The 17,164-nt window shown below is 44.5% G+C and overlaps 1 protein-coding gene across 2 annotated transcripts in view; it reads left to right on the top strand.

Annotated features, from left to right (window-relative positions):
• Positions 1-17,164, top strand: part of OSBPL5 (oxysterol binding protein like 5) — an 85,548-nt gene that overhangs the window by 47,666 nt on the left and 20,718 nt on the right. For both annotated transcript variants that reach the window (XM_044269644.1, XM_044269645.1), the window contains 3 exons: positions 262-343; positions 600-698; positions 1,401-1,497. In XM_044269644.1, coding sequence (XP_044125579.1) covers positions 262-343; positions 600-698; positions 1,401-1,497 — 278 coding nt within the window. The remainder of the gene's footprint in view (positions 1-261; positions 344-599; positions 699-1,400; positions 1,498-17,164) is intronic.

Genomic DNA, 17,164 nt, shown 5'->3' with positions numbered 1-17,164 from the left:
AATACCGTCACTAACAACTGGAGCAAAATGCAAAATATGTAGTCAGACAATGCGATAATCAAGGCAAACAAAGCATGGTTGAAAGCAGAGGTCAGGACGGCAACTTAACGAGACCGCTAATCAAACCGGGCTAATAACTAATAAGCAGAAGCCCACTATGGCACAGTAGGAGCCAAACAGACGTATAACTTAGTATAAGGGGCTGACTGGGAACTTATACTGGCCCTGGAAAAAAATACTAAAAGTTTATTTTGATTCCAGGGCAGCAGTGGAGGACGATCCTTACTGTCGTATGAAGCAAGTTCTGAAATGGTATTTGTCAGGATTTTATAAAAAGCCAAAGGTAATTATTATGTCTTCGTATTTTATCATTTGGGATTGTGAAGTATGTGTGATATTTGGAAGGGGCGCCTCCACACTCTTCCCAGAGGGAGAGAAGGATTGGGTAGCTGGATTCCAACATGTCCAATATTTTTGTTGTAAAGGAGATGATCTGCTGCTGGAGGTGTCTGGGGATGGGGGGGTTAAGAGATGTACAGTATCTAGAATGTATGGCTAGTTTAAGATTTTTTTTTTAATCCTCTCGATTGATCTCGTAGGGAATAAAGAAGCCGTATAACTCCATCCTGGGAGAGAAATTCCGCTGCTGCTGGTTTCACCCACAGACAAACAGTCACACGTTTTACATAGCAGAACAGGTAACCAACCCCAGTGTTTTATCCACAGGAGCTGATTGTGTGTGGACATACAGGTGAAAAGGGTCCATAGCAAAGCGTAAAAGAAAACCTGCAGGTGTCAGGGCATGGTAGAGGTGTAGTGGAGACTACAGGTTGCAGATCACTGCTATAGACTTGTTATTTATTGCTGGCCTCACATAGACAGCATCTCCTCTTTGTATTCTTAATGCTGTGGATGCATCAGTTCAACAAATGCAAATGTCATGGATGGATCAGGCAGCTGGGAGGATAATTATTTCAATAAATCAGGATTACTGTTATTTTGCAGACTCAGATTATACTGACGAAAACATTGTACACATCCATTGAATAACCTGCACACCTAATACGTCTCACAGTGGAGCATTTGCTGCAGTTACATCCAGTCTAGAGAAGTAATTGTAACACAAAGTATAATAGACATTTGTAGAACTTCATATTACACATTGGTTCGAGGCCATGTTTTCTGGCATACAATTCTTGTATTGCTTCAATGTATCTGAAATAGAGACAGACAGACGTTCCTAGATCCTATAGCCACAAAACAGTAGAGTATATTTAAATACGACCATAGAACCCCCCCCCCCCCCCCCACACCATCTCCCCTTCTTCAATTTCAAAGAAGTCTGACTTGTTTCTGCTGGGTCTTTGCCATCCACGTACAATATATGATGTCTTTTGCAGGTTAGCCATCACCCACCAGTGTCGACCTTTCATGTCAGTAACAGGAAGGATGGATTTTGCATCACAGGGAGCATTTTGGCCAGATCCAAATTTTATGGTAATAAGAACATCAGATGTTCTCCTCTCAGGAGATGTTGACTTTTCTTTCCATTATATTATTGTCTCAGCGGCGGACCTTTCTTGTAATTGGCTTATGAGTTGCTTTATGCAGGGTGAGGGCCCCTGAAAAGTGGCAAGTGCAAACAGCCCCTGTCCCTTTTAGGAGCATAGATGTTGTACACAGTCATGAGTATTACAGAGTATATTATTCTGCAGCACTTCTGATGATCGTACAGGTTTGTCCTATATAATGCCAGCATGATCACGTAAGCAGTATATTGAACCAGTGGGCTTGTCACACAGAAAGAGCATGCATCAGAACAGCTAATGGTGCATTATACTTTGCTTGATTTATTACTACAGTTACATAATTATACAGCACAGAAACAAGTAATTAAGCAAATGTAGAATCGTGTCATTTATCTTCATTACCTGGGTTTAGGGTTTTGCTAACTCTTTAGCTCATTTTTACTCTGTGACTTGTACAAAAATATCTTGTTGCTGCTTGGAAACAGCTAAAGAGCTGCTGTTGATGGATTGTACTAGGATTTCTTTATTGTAATTAGGGCTTGTGTAGCTTGGAGTACCGGACACAGAGCACTGCAATAAATAACAGCAGTACCATAGAAAGCCTCACATACAATGCCCTCTACGCAGAACCATTTATTCTCCCTGACCTGCAGGACACGTGCTGTGCTAGTATGCTCGCTCTGCGGGGCCCTGTCACGCCATGTAACTGTTCCCTTGTAAGAGAGGTGACAGCCCCTGTCATGTAAAGGCTGACCGTTCCAGGGAGAATGGGAAAGCTGAAAAAGAAGCTAATGTGTCCTAGAAGTCAGAATGGCAAAAGATATTCTCTTTGCAGAAACTTTTCTGTCAAGATCCATTCTAAGAGCCTCAATAAATGATCTGTGGAGAAAGTCTGAACTCAAGAAAGAAAGAACTTTTGAAAGACATTAAAAGAGAGATTTCTATTTTTGAAAATGATGGCAACAGGCCAATTAGAGAGCCATTGCATACTTGTATCGGGCATAGGATTTTGTGGCTTTAAGCGTCTGTGTATTTTTATGCAAATTGTATAACATGGCTGAATAAAGCATATAGAAGCACTATGGGGCCTATGATTGTGAACTGATGCCCCAGTCTGCCGTGACACTGTTAGGCCCCTTTCACACGGGCGAGTTTTCCGTGCGGGTGCGATCCGTGCGGCGAACGTATGGCACCCGCACTAAATCCTGACCCATTCATTTCTATGGGGCTGTGCACATGAGCGATGTTTTTAACGCATCACTTGTGCGTTCAGTTGAAATCGCAGCATGCTCTATATTTTCCGATTTTGACGTGACGCAGGCCCCATAGAAGTGAATGGGGTGTGTGAAAATCGGATGGCATCCGCAAGGAAGTACGGATGCCGTGCGATTTGCACGCATGGTTGCTAGGAGACCATCGGGATGGAGACCCGATCATTATTATTTTCCCTTATAACATGGTTATAAGGGAAAATAATAGCATTCTGAATACAGAATGCATAGTAAACCAGCGCTAGAGGGGTTAAAAAATAAATAAATAATAATTTAACTCACCTTAGTCCACTTGCTCGCGAAGCTGGCATCTCCTTGTGTCTCCGCTGCTGATGAACAAGACCTGGGGTGAGCTGCTCCATTAAATAGAGCTTAACCACCTCCCGACCGCCGTACGCGTATATGCGTCCGGGAGGTGGTTGTTTTACTCCTCCTGGACGCATATACGCGTCCTCTCACGAGACGCGAGATTTCGCGCGCGCTCACAGGAACAGAAGGTAAGCGAGTGGATCTCCAGCCTGCCAGCGGCGATCGCTCGCTGGCAGGCTGGAGATCCGAATTTTTTAACCCCTAACAGGTATATTAGACGCTGTTTTCATAACAGCATCTAATATACCTCCTACCTGGTCCTCTGGTGGTCCCTTTTGTTAGGATCGACCACCAGAGGACTCAGGTAGGTCAGTACAGTCCCACCAAACACTACACTACACTACACCCCCCCCCCCCCCCCGGTCACTTATTAACCCCTTATAAACCCCTGATCACCCCATATAAACTCCCTGATCACCCCCCTGTCATTGATCACCGCCCTGTCATTGATCACCCCCCTGTCAGGCTCCGTTCAGACGTCCGCATGATTTTTACGGATCCGATCCATGTCTCCATGGATCCGTAAAAATCATGCGGAAGTCTGAATGGAGCCTTACAGGGGGGTGATCAATGACAGGCGGGTGATCACCCATATACACTCCCTGATCACCCCCTGTCATTGATCACCGCCCTGTCAGGCTCCATTCAGACGTCCGCATGATTTTTACGGATCCGATCCATGTATCCATGGATCCGTAAAAATCATGCGGACGTCTGAATGGAGCCTTACAGGGGGGTGATCAATGACAGGCGGGTGATCACCCATATACACTCCCTGATCACCCCCTGTCATTGATCACCCCCCTGTCATTGATCACCCCCCTGTCAGGCTCCATTCAGACGTCCGCATGATTTTTACGGATCCGATCCATGTATCCATGGATCCGTAAAAATCATGCGGACGTCTGAATGGAGCCTTACAGGGGGGGTGATCAGTGACAGGGGGGTGATCACCCTGATCACCCCCTGTCATTGATAACCCCCCTGTAAGGCTCCATTCAGACGTCCGCATGTGTTCTGTGGATCCGATCCATGTATCCATGGATCCGTAAAAAATCATGCGGATGTCTGAATGGAGCCTTACAGGGGGGGTGATCAGTGACAGGGGGGTGATCACCCTGATTACCCTGATCACCCCCTGTCATTGATAACCCCCCTGTAAGGCTCCATTCAGACGTCCGCATGCGTTCTGTGGATCCGATCCATGTATCCATGGATCCGTAAAAAATCATGCGGATGTCTGAATGGAGCCTTACAGGGGGGGTGATCAGTGACAGGGGGGTGATCACCCTGATTACCCTGATCACCCCCTGTCATTGATAACCCCCCTGTAAGGCTCCATTCAGACGTCCGCATGCGTTTTGTGGATCCGATCCATGTATCCATGGATCCGTAAAAAATCATGCGGATGTCTGAATGAAGCCTTACAGGGGGGGTGATCAGTGACAGGGGGGTGATCACCCTGATCACCCCCTGTCATTGATAACCCCCCTGTAAGGCTCCATTCAGACGTCCGCATGCGTTTTGTGGATCCGATCCATGTATCCATGGATCCGTAAAAATCATGCGGACGTCTGAATGAAGCCTTACAGGGGGGGTGATCAATGACAGGGGGGTGATCAGGGAGTCTATATGGGTGATCACCCCCCTGTCATTGATCACTCCCCCTGTCATTGATCACCCCCCCCCCTGGTAAGGCTCCATTCAGCCATTTTTTTGGCACAAGTTAGCGGACATTTTTTGTTTGTTTTTGTTTTTGTTTTTTCTTACAAAGTCTCATATTCCACTAACTTGTGTCAAAAAATAAAATCTCCCATGAACTCGCCGTACCCCTCACGGAATCCAAATGCGTAAACATTTTTAGACATTTATATTCCAGACTTCTTCTCACGCTTTAGGGCCCCTAAAAAGCCAGGACAGTATAAATACCCCACATGTGACCCCATTTCGGAAAGAAGACACCCCAAGGTATTCCGTGAGGGGCATATTGAGTCCATGAAAGATTGAAATTTTTGTCCTAAGTTAGCGGAAAGTGAGACTTTGTGAGAAAAAAAACAAAAAAAATCAATATCCGCTAACTTATGCAAAAAAATAAAAAATTCTAGGAACTCGCCATGCCCCTCATTGAATACCTTGGGGTGTCTTCTTTCCAAAGTGGGGTCACATGTGGGGTATTTATACTGCCCTGGCTTTTTAGGGGCCCGAAAGTGTGAGAAGAAGTCTGGGATCCAAATGTCTAAAAATGCCCTCCTAAAAGGAATTTGGGCCCCTTTGCGCATCTAGGCTGCAAAAAAGTGTCACACATCTGGTATCGCCGTACTCAGGAGAAGTTGGGCAATGTGTTTTGGGGGGTCATTTTACATATACCCATGCTGGGTGAGAAAAATATCTTGGTCAAATGCCAACTTTGTATAAAAAAATTGGAAAAGTTGTCTTTTGCCAAGATATTTCTCTCACCCAGCATGGGTATATGTAAAATGACAGCCCAAAACACATTCCCCAACTTCTCCTGAGTACGGCGATACCAGATGTGTGACGCTTTTTTGATGCCAAGGTGGGCAAAGGGGCACATATTCCAAAGTGCACCTTTCGGATTTCACCGGTCATTTTTTACAGATTTTGATTGCAAAGTTCTTCTCACACATTTGGGCCCCTAAATTGCCAGGGCAGTATAACTACGCCACAAGTGACCCCATTTTGGAAAGAAGACACCCCAAGGTATTCCGTGGGGGGCACGGCGAGTTCCTAGAATTTTTTATTTTTTGTCACAATTTAGCGGAAAATTATGATTTTTCTTTTTTTTTCTTTTTTCCTTACAAAGTCTCATATTCCACTAACTTGCGACAAAAAATAAAAAATTCTAGGAACTCGCCATGCCCCTCACGGAATACCTTGGGGTGTCTTCTTTCCAAAATGGGGTCACTTGTGGCGTAGTTATACTGCCCTGGCAATTTAGGGGCCCAAATGTGTGAGAAGAACTTTGCAATCAAAATGTGTAAAAAATGCCCTGCAAAATCCGAAAGGTGCACTTTGGAATATGTGCCCCTTTGCCCACCTTGGCAGCAAAAAAGTGTGACACATCTGGTATCGCCGTACTCAGGAGAAGTTGGGCAATGTGTTTTGGGGTGTCATTTTACATATACCCATGCTGGGTGAGAAAAATATCTTGGTCAAATGCCAACTTTGTATAAAAAAATTGGAAAAGTTGTCTTTTGCCAAGATATTTCTCTCACCCAGCATGGGTATATGTAAAATGACAGCCCAAAACACATTCCCCAACTTCTCCTGAGTACGGCGATACCAGATGTGTGACGCTTTTTTGATGCCAAGGTGGGCAAAGGGGCACATATTCCAAAGTGCACCTTTCGGATTTCACCGGTCATTTTTTACAGATTTTGATTGCAAAGTTCTTCTCACACATTTGGGCCCCTAAATTGCCAGGGCAGTATAACTACGCCACAAGTGACCCCATTTTGGAAAGAAGACACCCCAAGGTATTCCGTGAGGGGCATGGCGAGTTCCTAGAATCTTTTATTTTTTGTCGCAAGTTAGTGGAATATGAGACTTTGTAAGGAAAAAAGAGAAAAAAAAAAAAATCATCATTTTCCGCTAACTTGTGACAAAAAATAAAAAATTCTAGGAACTCGCCGTGCCCCCCACGGAATACCTTGGGGTGTCTTCTTTCCAAAATGGGGTCACTTGTGGCGTAGTTATACTGCCCTGGCAATTTAGGGGACCATATGTGTGAGAAGTACCTTGCAATCAAAATGTGTAAAAAATGCCCTGCAAAATCCGAAAGGTGCACTTTGGAATATGTGCCCCTTTGCCCACCTTGGCAGCAAAAAAGTGTGACACATCTGGTATCGCCGTACTCAGGAGAAGTTGGGGAATGTGTTTTGGGCTGTCATTTTACATATACCCATGCTGGGTGAGAAAAATATCTTGGTCAAATGCCAACTTTGTATAAAAAAATTGGAAAAGTTGTCGTTTGCCAAGATATTTTTCTCACCCAGCATGGGTATATGTAAAATGACACCCCAAAACACATTCCCCAACTTCTCCTGAGTACGGCGATACCACATGTGTGACACTTTTTTGCTGCCAAGGTGGGCAAAGGGGCACATATTCCAAAGTGCACCTTTCGTATTTCACCGGTCATTTCTTACACATTTTGATTGCAAAGTTCTTCTCACACATTTGGGCCCCTAAATTGCCAGGGCAGTATAACTACCCCACAAGTGACCCCATTTTGGAAAGAAGACACCCCAAGGTATTCTGTGAGGGGCATGGTGAGTTCCTAGAATTTTTTATTTTTTGTCGCAAGTTAGTGGAATATGAGACTTTGTAAGAAAAAAAATAAAAGAAAAAAATCATCATCATTTTCCGCTAACTTGTGACAAAAAATAAAAAGTTCTATGAACTCACTATGCCCATCAGCGAATACCTTAGGGTGTCTACTTTCCGAAATGGGGTCATTTGTGGGGGTTTTCTACTGTCTGGGCATTGTAGAACCTCAGGAAACATGACAGGTGCTCAGAAAATCAGAGCCGTTTCAAAAAGCGGAAATTCACATTTTTGTACCATAGTTTGTAAATGCTATAACTTTTACCCAAACCATTTTTTTTTTTTGCCCAAACATTTTTTTTTTATCAAAGACATGTAGAACTATAAATTTAGCGAAAAATTTATATATGGATGTCGTTTTTTTTGCAAAATTTCACAGCTGAAAGTGAAAAATGTCATTTTTTTGCAAAAAAATCGTTACATTTTGATTAATAACAAAAAAAGTAAAAATGTCAGCAGCAATAAAATACCACCAAATGAAAGCTCTATTAGTGAGAAGAAAAGGAGGTAAAATTCATTTGGGTGGTAAGTTGCATGACCGAGCGATAAACGGTGAAAGGAGTGTAGTGCCGAAGTGTAAAAAGTGGCCTGGTCATGAAGGGGGTTTCACCTAGCGGGGCTGAAGTGGTTAAGGACCTCCGATGACGTCACTCCGGTCATGACATGGTCTTTTACCATGGTGAATCACCATGGTAAAAGATCATGTGACGTACCATGTGATGACCGGAGTGACGTCATCGAAGGTCCTTAACCTGTATTTAATGGAGCAGCTCACCCCAGGTCCTGTTCAGCCGCTCAGCGCAGAGGCGACACAAGGAGATGCCGGCTTCGCTATCAAGTGGACTAAGGTGAGTTAAATTATTTTTTTTAACCCCTCTAGCGCTGGTTTACTATGCATTCTGTATTCAGAATGCTATTATTTTCCCTTATAACCATGTTATAAGGGAAAATAATACAATCTTCAGAACATCAATCCCAAGCCTGAACTTCTGTGAAGAAGTTCGGGTTTGGGTACCAAACATGTGTGATTTTTCTCACGCGAGTGCAACGCATGACAATGTTTTGCACTCGCGCGGGAAAATCGCGCATTTTCCCGCAACGCACCCGGCTCTTATCCGAGGAAAAAAACTGACGCCCGTGCGAAAGAGGACTTATAGTGGCTGCTTTAGGCAGTCACTACAGGGAGCTGCAGCGTCAATTATTACTAGTTAAATGGCCTGCCAATGCTTAAACACAAAGGTTCTTATAGTCCCCTTACTGTTCAGGTTCCCGCTGTGCTCCGCTTCCTGTTCTTGACACAGCAGGAAATAACTGAGAACGCCGCTGAGCCAATCACTGGCAGAGGCGGGTCATTGCTGCAGCCAGTGATTGATCGCATTCCCAGTGATTTCCTGCTGCTCCGAGAACAGAAGCAGGAAGTGGAGCGCAGTAGGGATCCGGGTACCTTTGGAAAAGCAGCAGGAGATCGGCAAGTATAAGATCCTTTTTTTTTTTTATAAACTGTTTTTATTGTGTTTTTCACAAAAATGACAGATCTTTACATGTATTATTGACTTACATAAATCAGTTTACATTTAACTGAAATATATTCGACCACTAGTTATAAGTCACACTATGAGGCATGGAGAACTAACAGCCTTGGGTAGAGCGGCCAGATACATATAATAAGTAAATAAAGAAGAGAGGAGAAGGAAGAAAATAAAAAGAACTGAATGAAGATTGTAGTGTATATAAATATAAATTGAAAGTAACAATGCTCTCTCACTTGTCACAGGATGTTGAAGATATAAGTTTCTCTAGTTAGATAAGGATTCTTAGGGGGTGTATTTAGGATGTTGTAGCCAAGGCACCCAAATAATGTTCGTAGATTTGGAGGAGATCACTGTATCTGGCAATAGTTGTTCATATCGGCAGGTTGTGTTTAGCTCCTGGAGTACTTCTAATATGGTAGAAGGAGTTATTTCCTTCCAGTGACGGGTTATCACCAATTTGGCGCACAGTAGCACATGTCCTATAAGACCTCTATAATTGGGGTCAATTGACTGTATACCCAGGAACAATAACGCAAGCTCTGGGGATGCGATTATTCTCGCTGAGGTCAATTCAGATACTAACTCAAAGATCTGTATGGTATAGGGAAGCCTGTATTACCACATTCCCTTCAGCAGCAAGGAGAAGTTCCTGGGTATATTTTGCTTAGTCTTTGAGGGGTAAAATACCATTCACCCCTGCTTCATAATAAGTAACAAAAAGTTGGAGGAAAGAAAGCCGCCTGCTGCGGCCCATTCCTTGTCTGAGAAGGAGTGTCCCAGCTCGGACTCCCATCTTATAATAGGGGGGGATTTAACAAAAGTAGCCTTGTCTCCGAGTAGGTCGTAGATATATCTTGTAGAATGAGATACTGTGTTTTAATTAGCTTTATTTTAATTTTTCTAGTGTATTTTGACTGTCAGTTATTAAAGGCTGTTGCCTTTCCTGCTGCTGCTTGATAGTAATGAAGGGGTTACACCAGTTTGGATTGGTGATCCGAGAGAAGCACGCTACTTGCCTGTGTTGCTACGAGCGGTGTTTCTCTAAACAGGAGCGGTGGTGCTGTTTCGCTGTTCAGCTAAGAGTTTAGCAAGTCTTTAGCCTCCACTGCCAGCGCGCGCGGTCCCGGCCGGTGACACGTGTGCGCGAGGGAAGCCGCGCTAGTAATCCAATGGAGCGAATCTTCTGTGTGACGTCACACCAGGTACAGATGCCTACTTGGACCAAAACTCAGCCGACGCGTTTCTGAACTACAGAGTTCCTTCCTCAGGGATGATTTCGGTCCGTCCTGCTCACGGATAAGTAGGCGTTCGTTTCCATGGTTACCAGTCCTATTCACCTCACTGTTCTGTAGACCACTCAGCTGTAGATGACATATCTCAGCGTTTTTATACCACCTCCTAAAAAATTTCTATATGGATCCATGTTATCAGTATAAGCTGATGTTAAAGTATGTGTTTGGAAATATATTTATCAAAAATTGCTTGATTTGATATACCCACATTAGTGGGACCAGTTTGAAAAAGAGGCAGATAACTTACAGAGCAAATTTGAGGAAAAGGGTTATAAAAAAGACTAACTAGAAAAAAATTTAAGAGGAAGTAAGAAAAACAGACAGGAAGACATTGTTGGCTTTTGGAGGGTGTGAGTCCCAAACCAGTTGTATTAGATAGTCCTTTAGTGAACCTTGGCCTATGGAATGAGATTCTTTTTAGACCCATACCTTTGAGTTATTGGGTAACCACCATTCACGAGTGAACGAGAGCCCCATTGCTTTGTGATAGTCTTTAATTGACGGGAGGCCTATATCTCCAGCTATTTTGTTTCTGAACATCAAGGTTTGGGCTATTCTGGGCCTAGCGGAGACCCATAGATAAGCATTCAAAATAGACTGAGCTCTTGGGAGGGTTATCATCTGGAATTATGCAAATCTACCCACCCATGATACTGCCTTCATTGCAAAGCTAGAGAAGTCTTTGGTCATAGTAGAGAGGAGAGGTTCATAGTTATGTTTATATAGAAGGGAGCATGGAGATGTGAGTTTGACTCTCAGGTATGGCAATTCGGTAGACTGCCAATCCAGATCATATAGAGATTGTAAGAGTGACACTTATCTAGGAGGAATGTTGACGGGGAGAGCCTGAGATTTAGAGCTGTTTATTTTGTAGTAGGAAAGGGAGCCAAAATGTGATAGAGCCTTTCCCAGGGAATTTACAGGGTCCACCAATGTGAGGATAATATCATCAGCATAGAGGGTGATGGTGTGGGTTTGATCTCCCACCTGAATACCAGTGAGGTTTGGTGAGTTTCTTATGCGTTGTGCTAAGCGTTCCAAAGCAAGGATAAAGAGCAAAGGTGATAAGGGGCATCATTGACGGGACCTGTTTGAAATCTAAAAACTGTCTGAGACAACCCCATTTACCCACACTCTAGCAGAGGGGGAGGAGTAGAGGTTTTCAAACGCTTGCATTATGTGGCCTGTAAATCCCATGTTCCGGAGGGCCGCAAAGGCAAACGACCAGTGAAGACGGCCGAACACCTTGTCAGCGTCCAGGGTCACTGCAAGCACGGGGGAGCGGTGAATTTGAGCATAATTGAAGAGATCCACAAGTCTTCTAGCAGGGGCGTACAACTGCTATGGGGTCCAGTCTCAGTTGGAATTATCTCCTCTTCTGCTGGAGGTGAAAACTTGGTCGGGACTCTACCCTCTAAAGGAACAACTTTTAGTAAATGAGGCAGTGGAAAAAATGGCCCAAGGTTCATTGAAAAGAGTTTAGGCAGAAACCCTTCTGTCCTGTGTGTGGGGCCTGGTATGATCCTTACTATGGGGCCCTTACTTTTCTATGTACGCAGCTGTCTTCTAGTGTTATCAGATAAATTAAGTAAAGAAATGGGTCTGAAACTTTGGGGAGGTCTGGGGGCTTGCCCAGTTTGGGGAGAGTTACTATTAAGGCTAATAGCATATCCGCTGGGAAAGGAGTACCATCCATCGTCCGGTGGAATATGTCTTGCAAGTGAGGGATAAGTATGGCTTGGAAGTGGCGGTAGTATTCATTGGATAAACCATCAGGGCCTGGGGATTTTCCTAGGGGGAGTGAGTGAATACATTTTTTAATTTCCAATTTTGTGGGTGGGGCGTTTAATGTCTGTAGCTGTGAAGCAGTGAGGGTGGGGAGTGAAGCTTTTGTCAAGAAGTCCTTGACAAGGGATGGATAATTGTATGGTAATGGAGTGTTGTCTTTGAGGTTATCGTAAAGCAAAACTGTTCTGCAATGTCCCTGGGGCCAATAATGGCTTTGGTGCTGGTGTGTATTGTGTGGAATTTTGATTGATGGGTTTCAAGTTGTCGAGCGAGTAGTTTTCCTGTTTTATTGCCTTGGGCATAGTATTTGGATTAAAGCTTAAGAAGGGACTTGCTGTAGTTATGGAGTAGGACTCCCCTAAGTTTGTCCCTTTCAATCCTGAGCTCGTCTTGCAGGTTGGTCTGTTGGGGAGACCTTATTAGCCTGTTGGGTAAACAGATCTGAAACCTGTGATGAATTGAAAGTATTCCCTCAGCCCAGCGGTAAGCTACTTGATCTGTTTAGGGTTGCTAAATCGAAATGTATTGTTTGTCCAGATAGGAGCTGGGTGTGAATTGGAATCTTTCTTTCAGGGTGATGATGATCGGGGCATGGTCGGACCATTGAATGAGACCAATTTCTGTAGAAGAGGTGTGGAGTAGTGTAGTATGGTCCACCATAAACATGTAAATGCGGGAGTATGATAGATGGGGGGGAGGTAAAGTCCCTTTCCTGACTATGTTGAGCTCTCCACACATCAATAAGACCCTCCGACTGTAAAAAGGAGCCCATTCCCATTTCAGATCGCCTTGTGGAGGAGGTGGAGTCCAGGGAAGGGTCCATTATGGAGTTAAAGTCTCCGCATACTATCACCTTTCCTTTTTTCAATTTGTTGGTGTGTCGCATAACTTTGTGCAGGAATGACAGTTGGTGTGTGTTAGGTTCATAGATGTTGACCAGTGTGTATGTGTTACTAATAAAAAAAAAACCCACAGTATTTATTTATTCACTTATTAGTTCACAGTACATCAGCATCCCAACCGGGATGAAAGAAAACAAGAAAGAACATTAGACATTATTGGAGACAGCAAGCCCAGGTATCACAGTAATCAATCGCAGGAGAAGTCCAGTGTATGTGATATTGTTGATTGAACATACCAAGATGAAGTATCTGCCCCCAGGGTCAGCTCTGCTGTTGATGAGGGTAAAAGCAACTGTATTCTTAATGGCTATGGAGACTCCCCTGGACTTCTTACTGAAATGGGAATGTAAAATGTTAGGAAAAAGGTGGTAGTGCATTCTAGCAGCATCAGTTTGCAATAAGTGAGTTTCTTGAATGCAAAGGATGTCTGCACCCGATGATTTTGCTTATTTCCATACATAGGACCGTTTATGAGGGCAATTGAGCCCCTTGGCATTCAGTGACATGATCTTAAGCCCCATGGTGATGGAAAGAGGACCGCTTGATTAATTCTACAGTGCCTGTGGGAGCACATCATGTGCATAATATTGAGAAGCATAGGAACAGGTAACTGAATATAAACCATAACTGAAAAACAAAAACAAAGAAAACCAGAACAGCTGTAGGCCGCTTACAGCAACATAGGGCAAGAGTCCACTGTTGAGGCCGGGAGTGTATGGCATAAAGATGGTGTTCCCTGGTAGAGGCTCTGCACCAGAGGGTGGGATGTAGTCATCATCACCTGACGAGGTAGTAAATATAAGTCTTCCACAGGTGGAACTGGGTGCTTTAGTGTCAAATTGTTCATGAAAGTTCCTTTATCCTGTTGGTATTGGTAATGAACATTAAGATCTCAATGCTATTTTGCCGACTGCCACATGGGTTTGGTGGGCTGTAGCAAAGGTCTTTTGTCAGGATCCCGAGAGGGCAAAGGGATTTGCCAGGATTGTAATAAGTCTTTCCTGCTCTCAAAGATCTTGATAACGTTAATCTGTCAATTTCTTTGAACAAGCAATTTTAAGAGTATCCCCATCTGTACTCTATGTTGTGGTCCCGGAAGGCAACCGTGATAGGATGTGGTGCTCGGTGTTGGTGGAAGGTCGCCACTGACAGATCTGCAAACAGCTTAACAGTGTGATATGGCAACGGGAGAGTTCCTATTTTCCTGGCAGCCACCATCAATGCATATTTTATATGAAAGAAGTGGATGCGTGCTAAAGTATCACACAGGATGTTGGGGCTTCCGTACTCTGTGGGCCCTCTCAATAATCATATCTTGAGGGGACAGATTTGGAAGAAGTGCGGACATCAGGCCTTTCAAGTATGGTTGCAGTTCTTGAGGTGTGAACTCCTCGGGTATGCCCATAAAGTTTGTTATTTCGCCGTGAGCGATCCTCGAAGTCTGCTATTTTCAGCTTTATGGCTTCCAACTCGTCCGCCATATCATTGTGAGCGTCAATAATGGAATTTTGACAGGTGGCGAATTCATCCATTTTTGTTTCTATATGGAGGGGTCTGTCCTCCACTTCTTGTTAATCAGCCCCGCAATGTCAGAGTGAAGAGAGGCCTTGAGAGCTATCAGCATTTTCTTTAGGGTATCCTCTGAGAGGGGTTTCTCAGAAGTGGGGTAGCTGTGGAAAGGGTGTCAGCAATTCCCCGTGGAGGGGTTCAGCAGGATGCACTAACCTGTTAAGGGGCCCAATGTCTCTAGTCACGGCCTTTGTTTCTGCGGGGTGCTGGCGGGAGAGTCCGACGGCGTGTAAGAAGGGCGCCATCTTTGTATTCGGGCCTTGCCCGGGCAGAAGAACTGATGTCCTCCAATGTTGGTGGTAAAGGAGGGGTCGAGGCTTCAGGCAGCAGTGGTGGAACTGAGGTTGCCAAAGGAGATGGGGATCTCGGCGATCGCAGAGGAGATATGCTGTGGATGGAAGATGGGGAGGTTGATTTGCTGCTTGCCTCTGCGCCATCTTTAGGTCTGTCTCTTTCAAAGTAGTTCTCAAAGTTATTGCTGTTCAGCCGGGGCAGATGTCTCTTCGGCTTTCCCATAGTTTCTAGAAGTTAGTCTGGTGTATATAGAAGTGGAAGTATCCATGCTGGCAGAGGATGAGCTGGATTTTCAGTCGCTTGGTGCAGGAGCTTCCCTCTCATGCAGCCATCACTCTCGGCAGCCTAGCTTTTTTTTTTTTTTTTTTACTATTTGTCAGACCATTGAACATTGTTTTAATTGTGTTGCACTACTCCTAATAGTTGGCCTATACCAGTGATGGCTAACCTCCGGCACTCCAGCTGTGGTGAAACTACGACTCCCAGCATGCTCCATTAATTTCTATGTAGTTCTAAGAACAGCCGAGCAAGTGTGCATCTTGGGAGTTGTAGTTCTACCACAGCTGGAGTGCTGGAGGTTAGCCATCACAGGCCTATACCAATATATACTACAAAGAAAAAAATGTGGGGGGGTTCAGTCAGCACAACCCGGTATGCAGGTGCACATTGCTATGGCGAAATACACATACAAACGTAAAAACACAAATGCAATTGCACTCTGCAACCAGCACTCTTCCCTGCCTCTATGCTGGATGTTGAATGAGGCATTAGTGTACATTTTGGCCAAAGCGTAATAAGCCACTCACCACGTCAAGGTCGCCTCTATGAGTGGTCCCTAACACTAGTTCCATGATAGCCACACAAAGTCCAGGGAGCGCAGGTACAGCATGCACGCCAGGCACACTCTGCTTTTAACCCCGTCCGGTGCCATATTAGCTTCCATTGGATCCAGGGATTCAAGTACCAACATGCATGCTGAGCCCACTATATACTTCTCCTGGAGCCAAATGGCTACTGGTAGGCTCAGTTTTATACTGACTTTAAAACCAGCCTCCAGGGCAGACTAACTGGTCAGGTGTGCATGACTGCATGGAGATCGCCACGCCTCCAATATATACTACAAAGAAAAAGCGTGCATGCTGTACTTGGCGTGCATGCTGTACCTGCGCTCCCTGGACTTTGTGTGGCTATCATGGCCCATAAACAGGTAGGAACTAGTGTTAGGGACCACTCATAGAGGCTACCTTGACGTGGTGAGTGGCTTATTACGCTTTGGCCAAAATGTACACTAATGCCTCATTCAACATCCAGCATAGAGAGGCAGGGCAGAGTGCTGGTTGCAGAGTGCGATTGCATTTGTGTTTTTGCGTCTATACCAATGTATCATGAAAGCTATTGGGTGGCTGGGTAAGGTTTTTAGGCAGAAAATTGAAAACCTAAAGGGATTCTGTCACCCCAGTATTGGACTATTATCTGCAGTAATGAATGACTAGTACTGCAGATAAGGAGTCCAGATCACTTTTTTATTTTCCATCTGCCCCCGATTCCCAATCTGTAACAGAAAAATTAGTATTGGAATCACACTCACCAGAGCTTGAGGTCATCCGGTATGCAGCAGCCTACCTGGAGTCCAAGATTCATCAGGGCTCCTTCATGAACAGTCCAAAGAAAGAAGATGGAGGCAGCATGACCGGTAAAACATCCCTTTATTAGGGGAACCGCCAAGTGAACGCTGTTCACTTGGCGGTTCCCCTAATAAAGGGATGTTTTACCGGTCATGCTGCCTCCATCTTCTTTCTTTGGACCGATTCCCAATCTGTCAGCCCTCAGAGCTGGACTGAAATACACTCTCAGGACTGCTGTGCTGTGCCAACATAATGGAGAGGACTCGTGCGCACATGCACGGCAGTCCTGACAATGTATTTCTATGCAGCACCGAGTGCTGACAGCAGGGGAACAGAGGACCGTAGTGATCTGGACTGCATATCTGTAGTACTACTTATGTATTACTGTAGACAATGGTCCAAAATCAGGGTGAGAGATTCCCTTTAACTCCACTTAACCACTTTAATACCTTGACGTTCCTCTGCCTTCTGCCAGATGATTCCTTCTCCCGATGACTTCTCCTCTCGGTAACTTCCTGTATTGGTGACCAATATCTATACAGATCTACATAGGCAAAAAGCTGTGGTTACCGGTATTTATTCAGTGCTTCTTCATGTGCTCTATGATTCACATCTAGCACCATACCACATTCACATCAGTAACGCTTGT

The sequence above is a fragment of the Bufo gargarizans genome, chromosome 10, assembly GCF_014858855.1.
Source record: "Bufo gargarizans isolate SCDJY-AF-19 chromosome 10, ASM1485885v1, whole genome shotgun sequence".
Lineage (NCBI taxonomy): Eukaryota > Metazoa > Chordata > Amphibia > Anura > Bufonidae > Bufo > Bufo gargarizans.
This window is presented reverse-complemented; position numbering and strand designations above follow the sequence as displayed.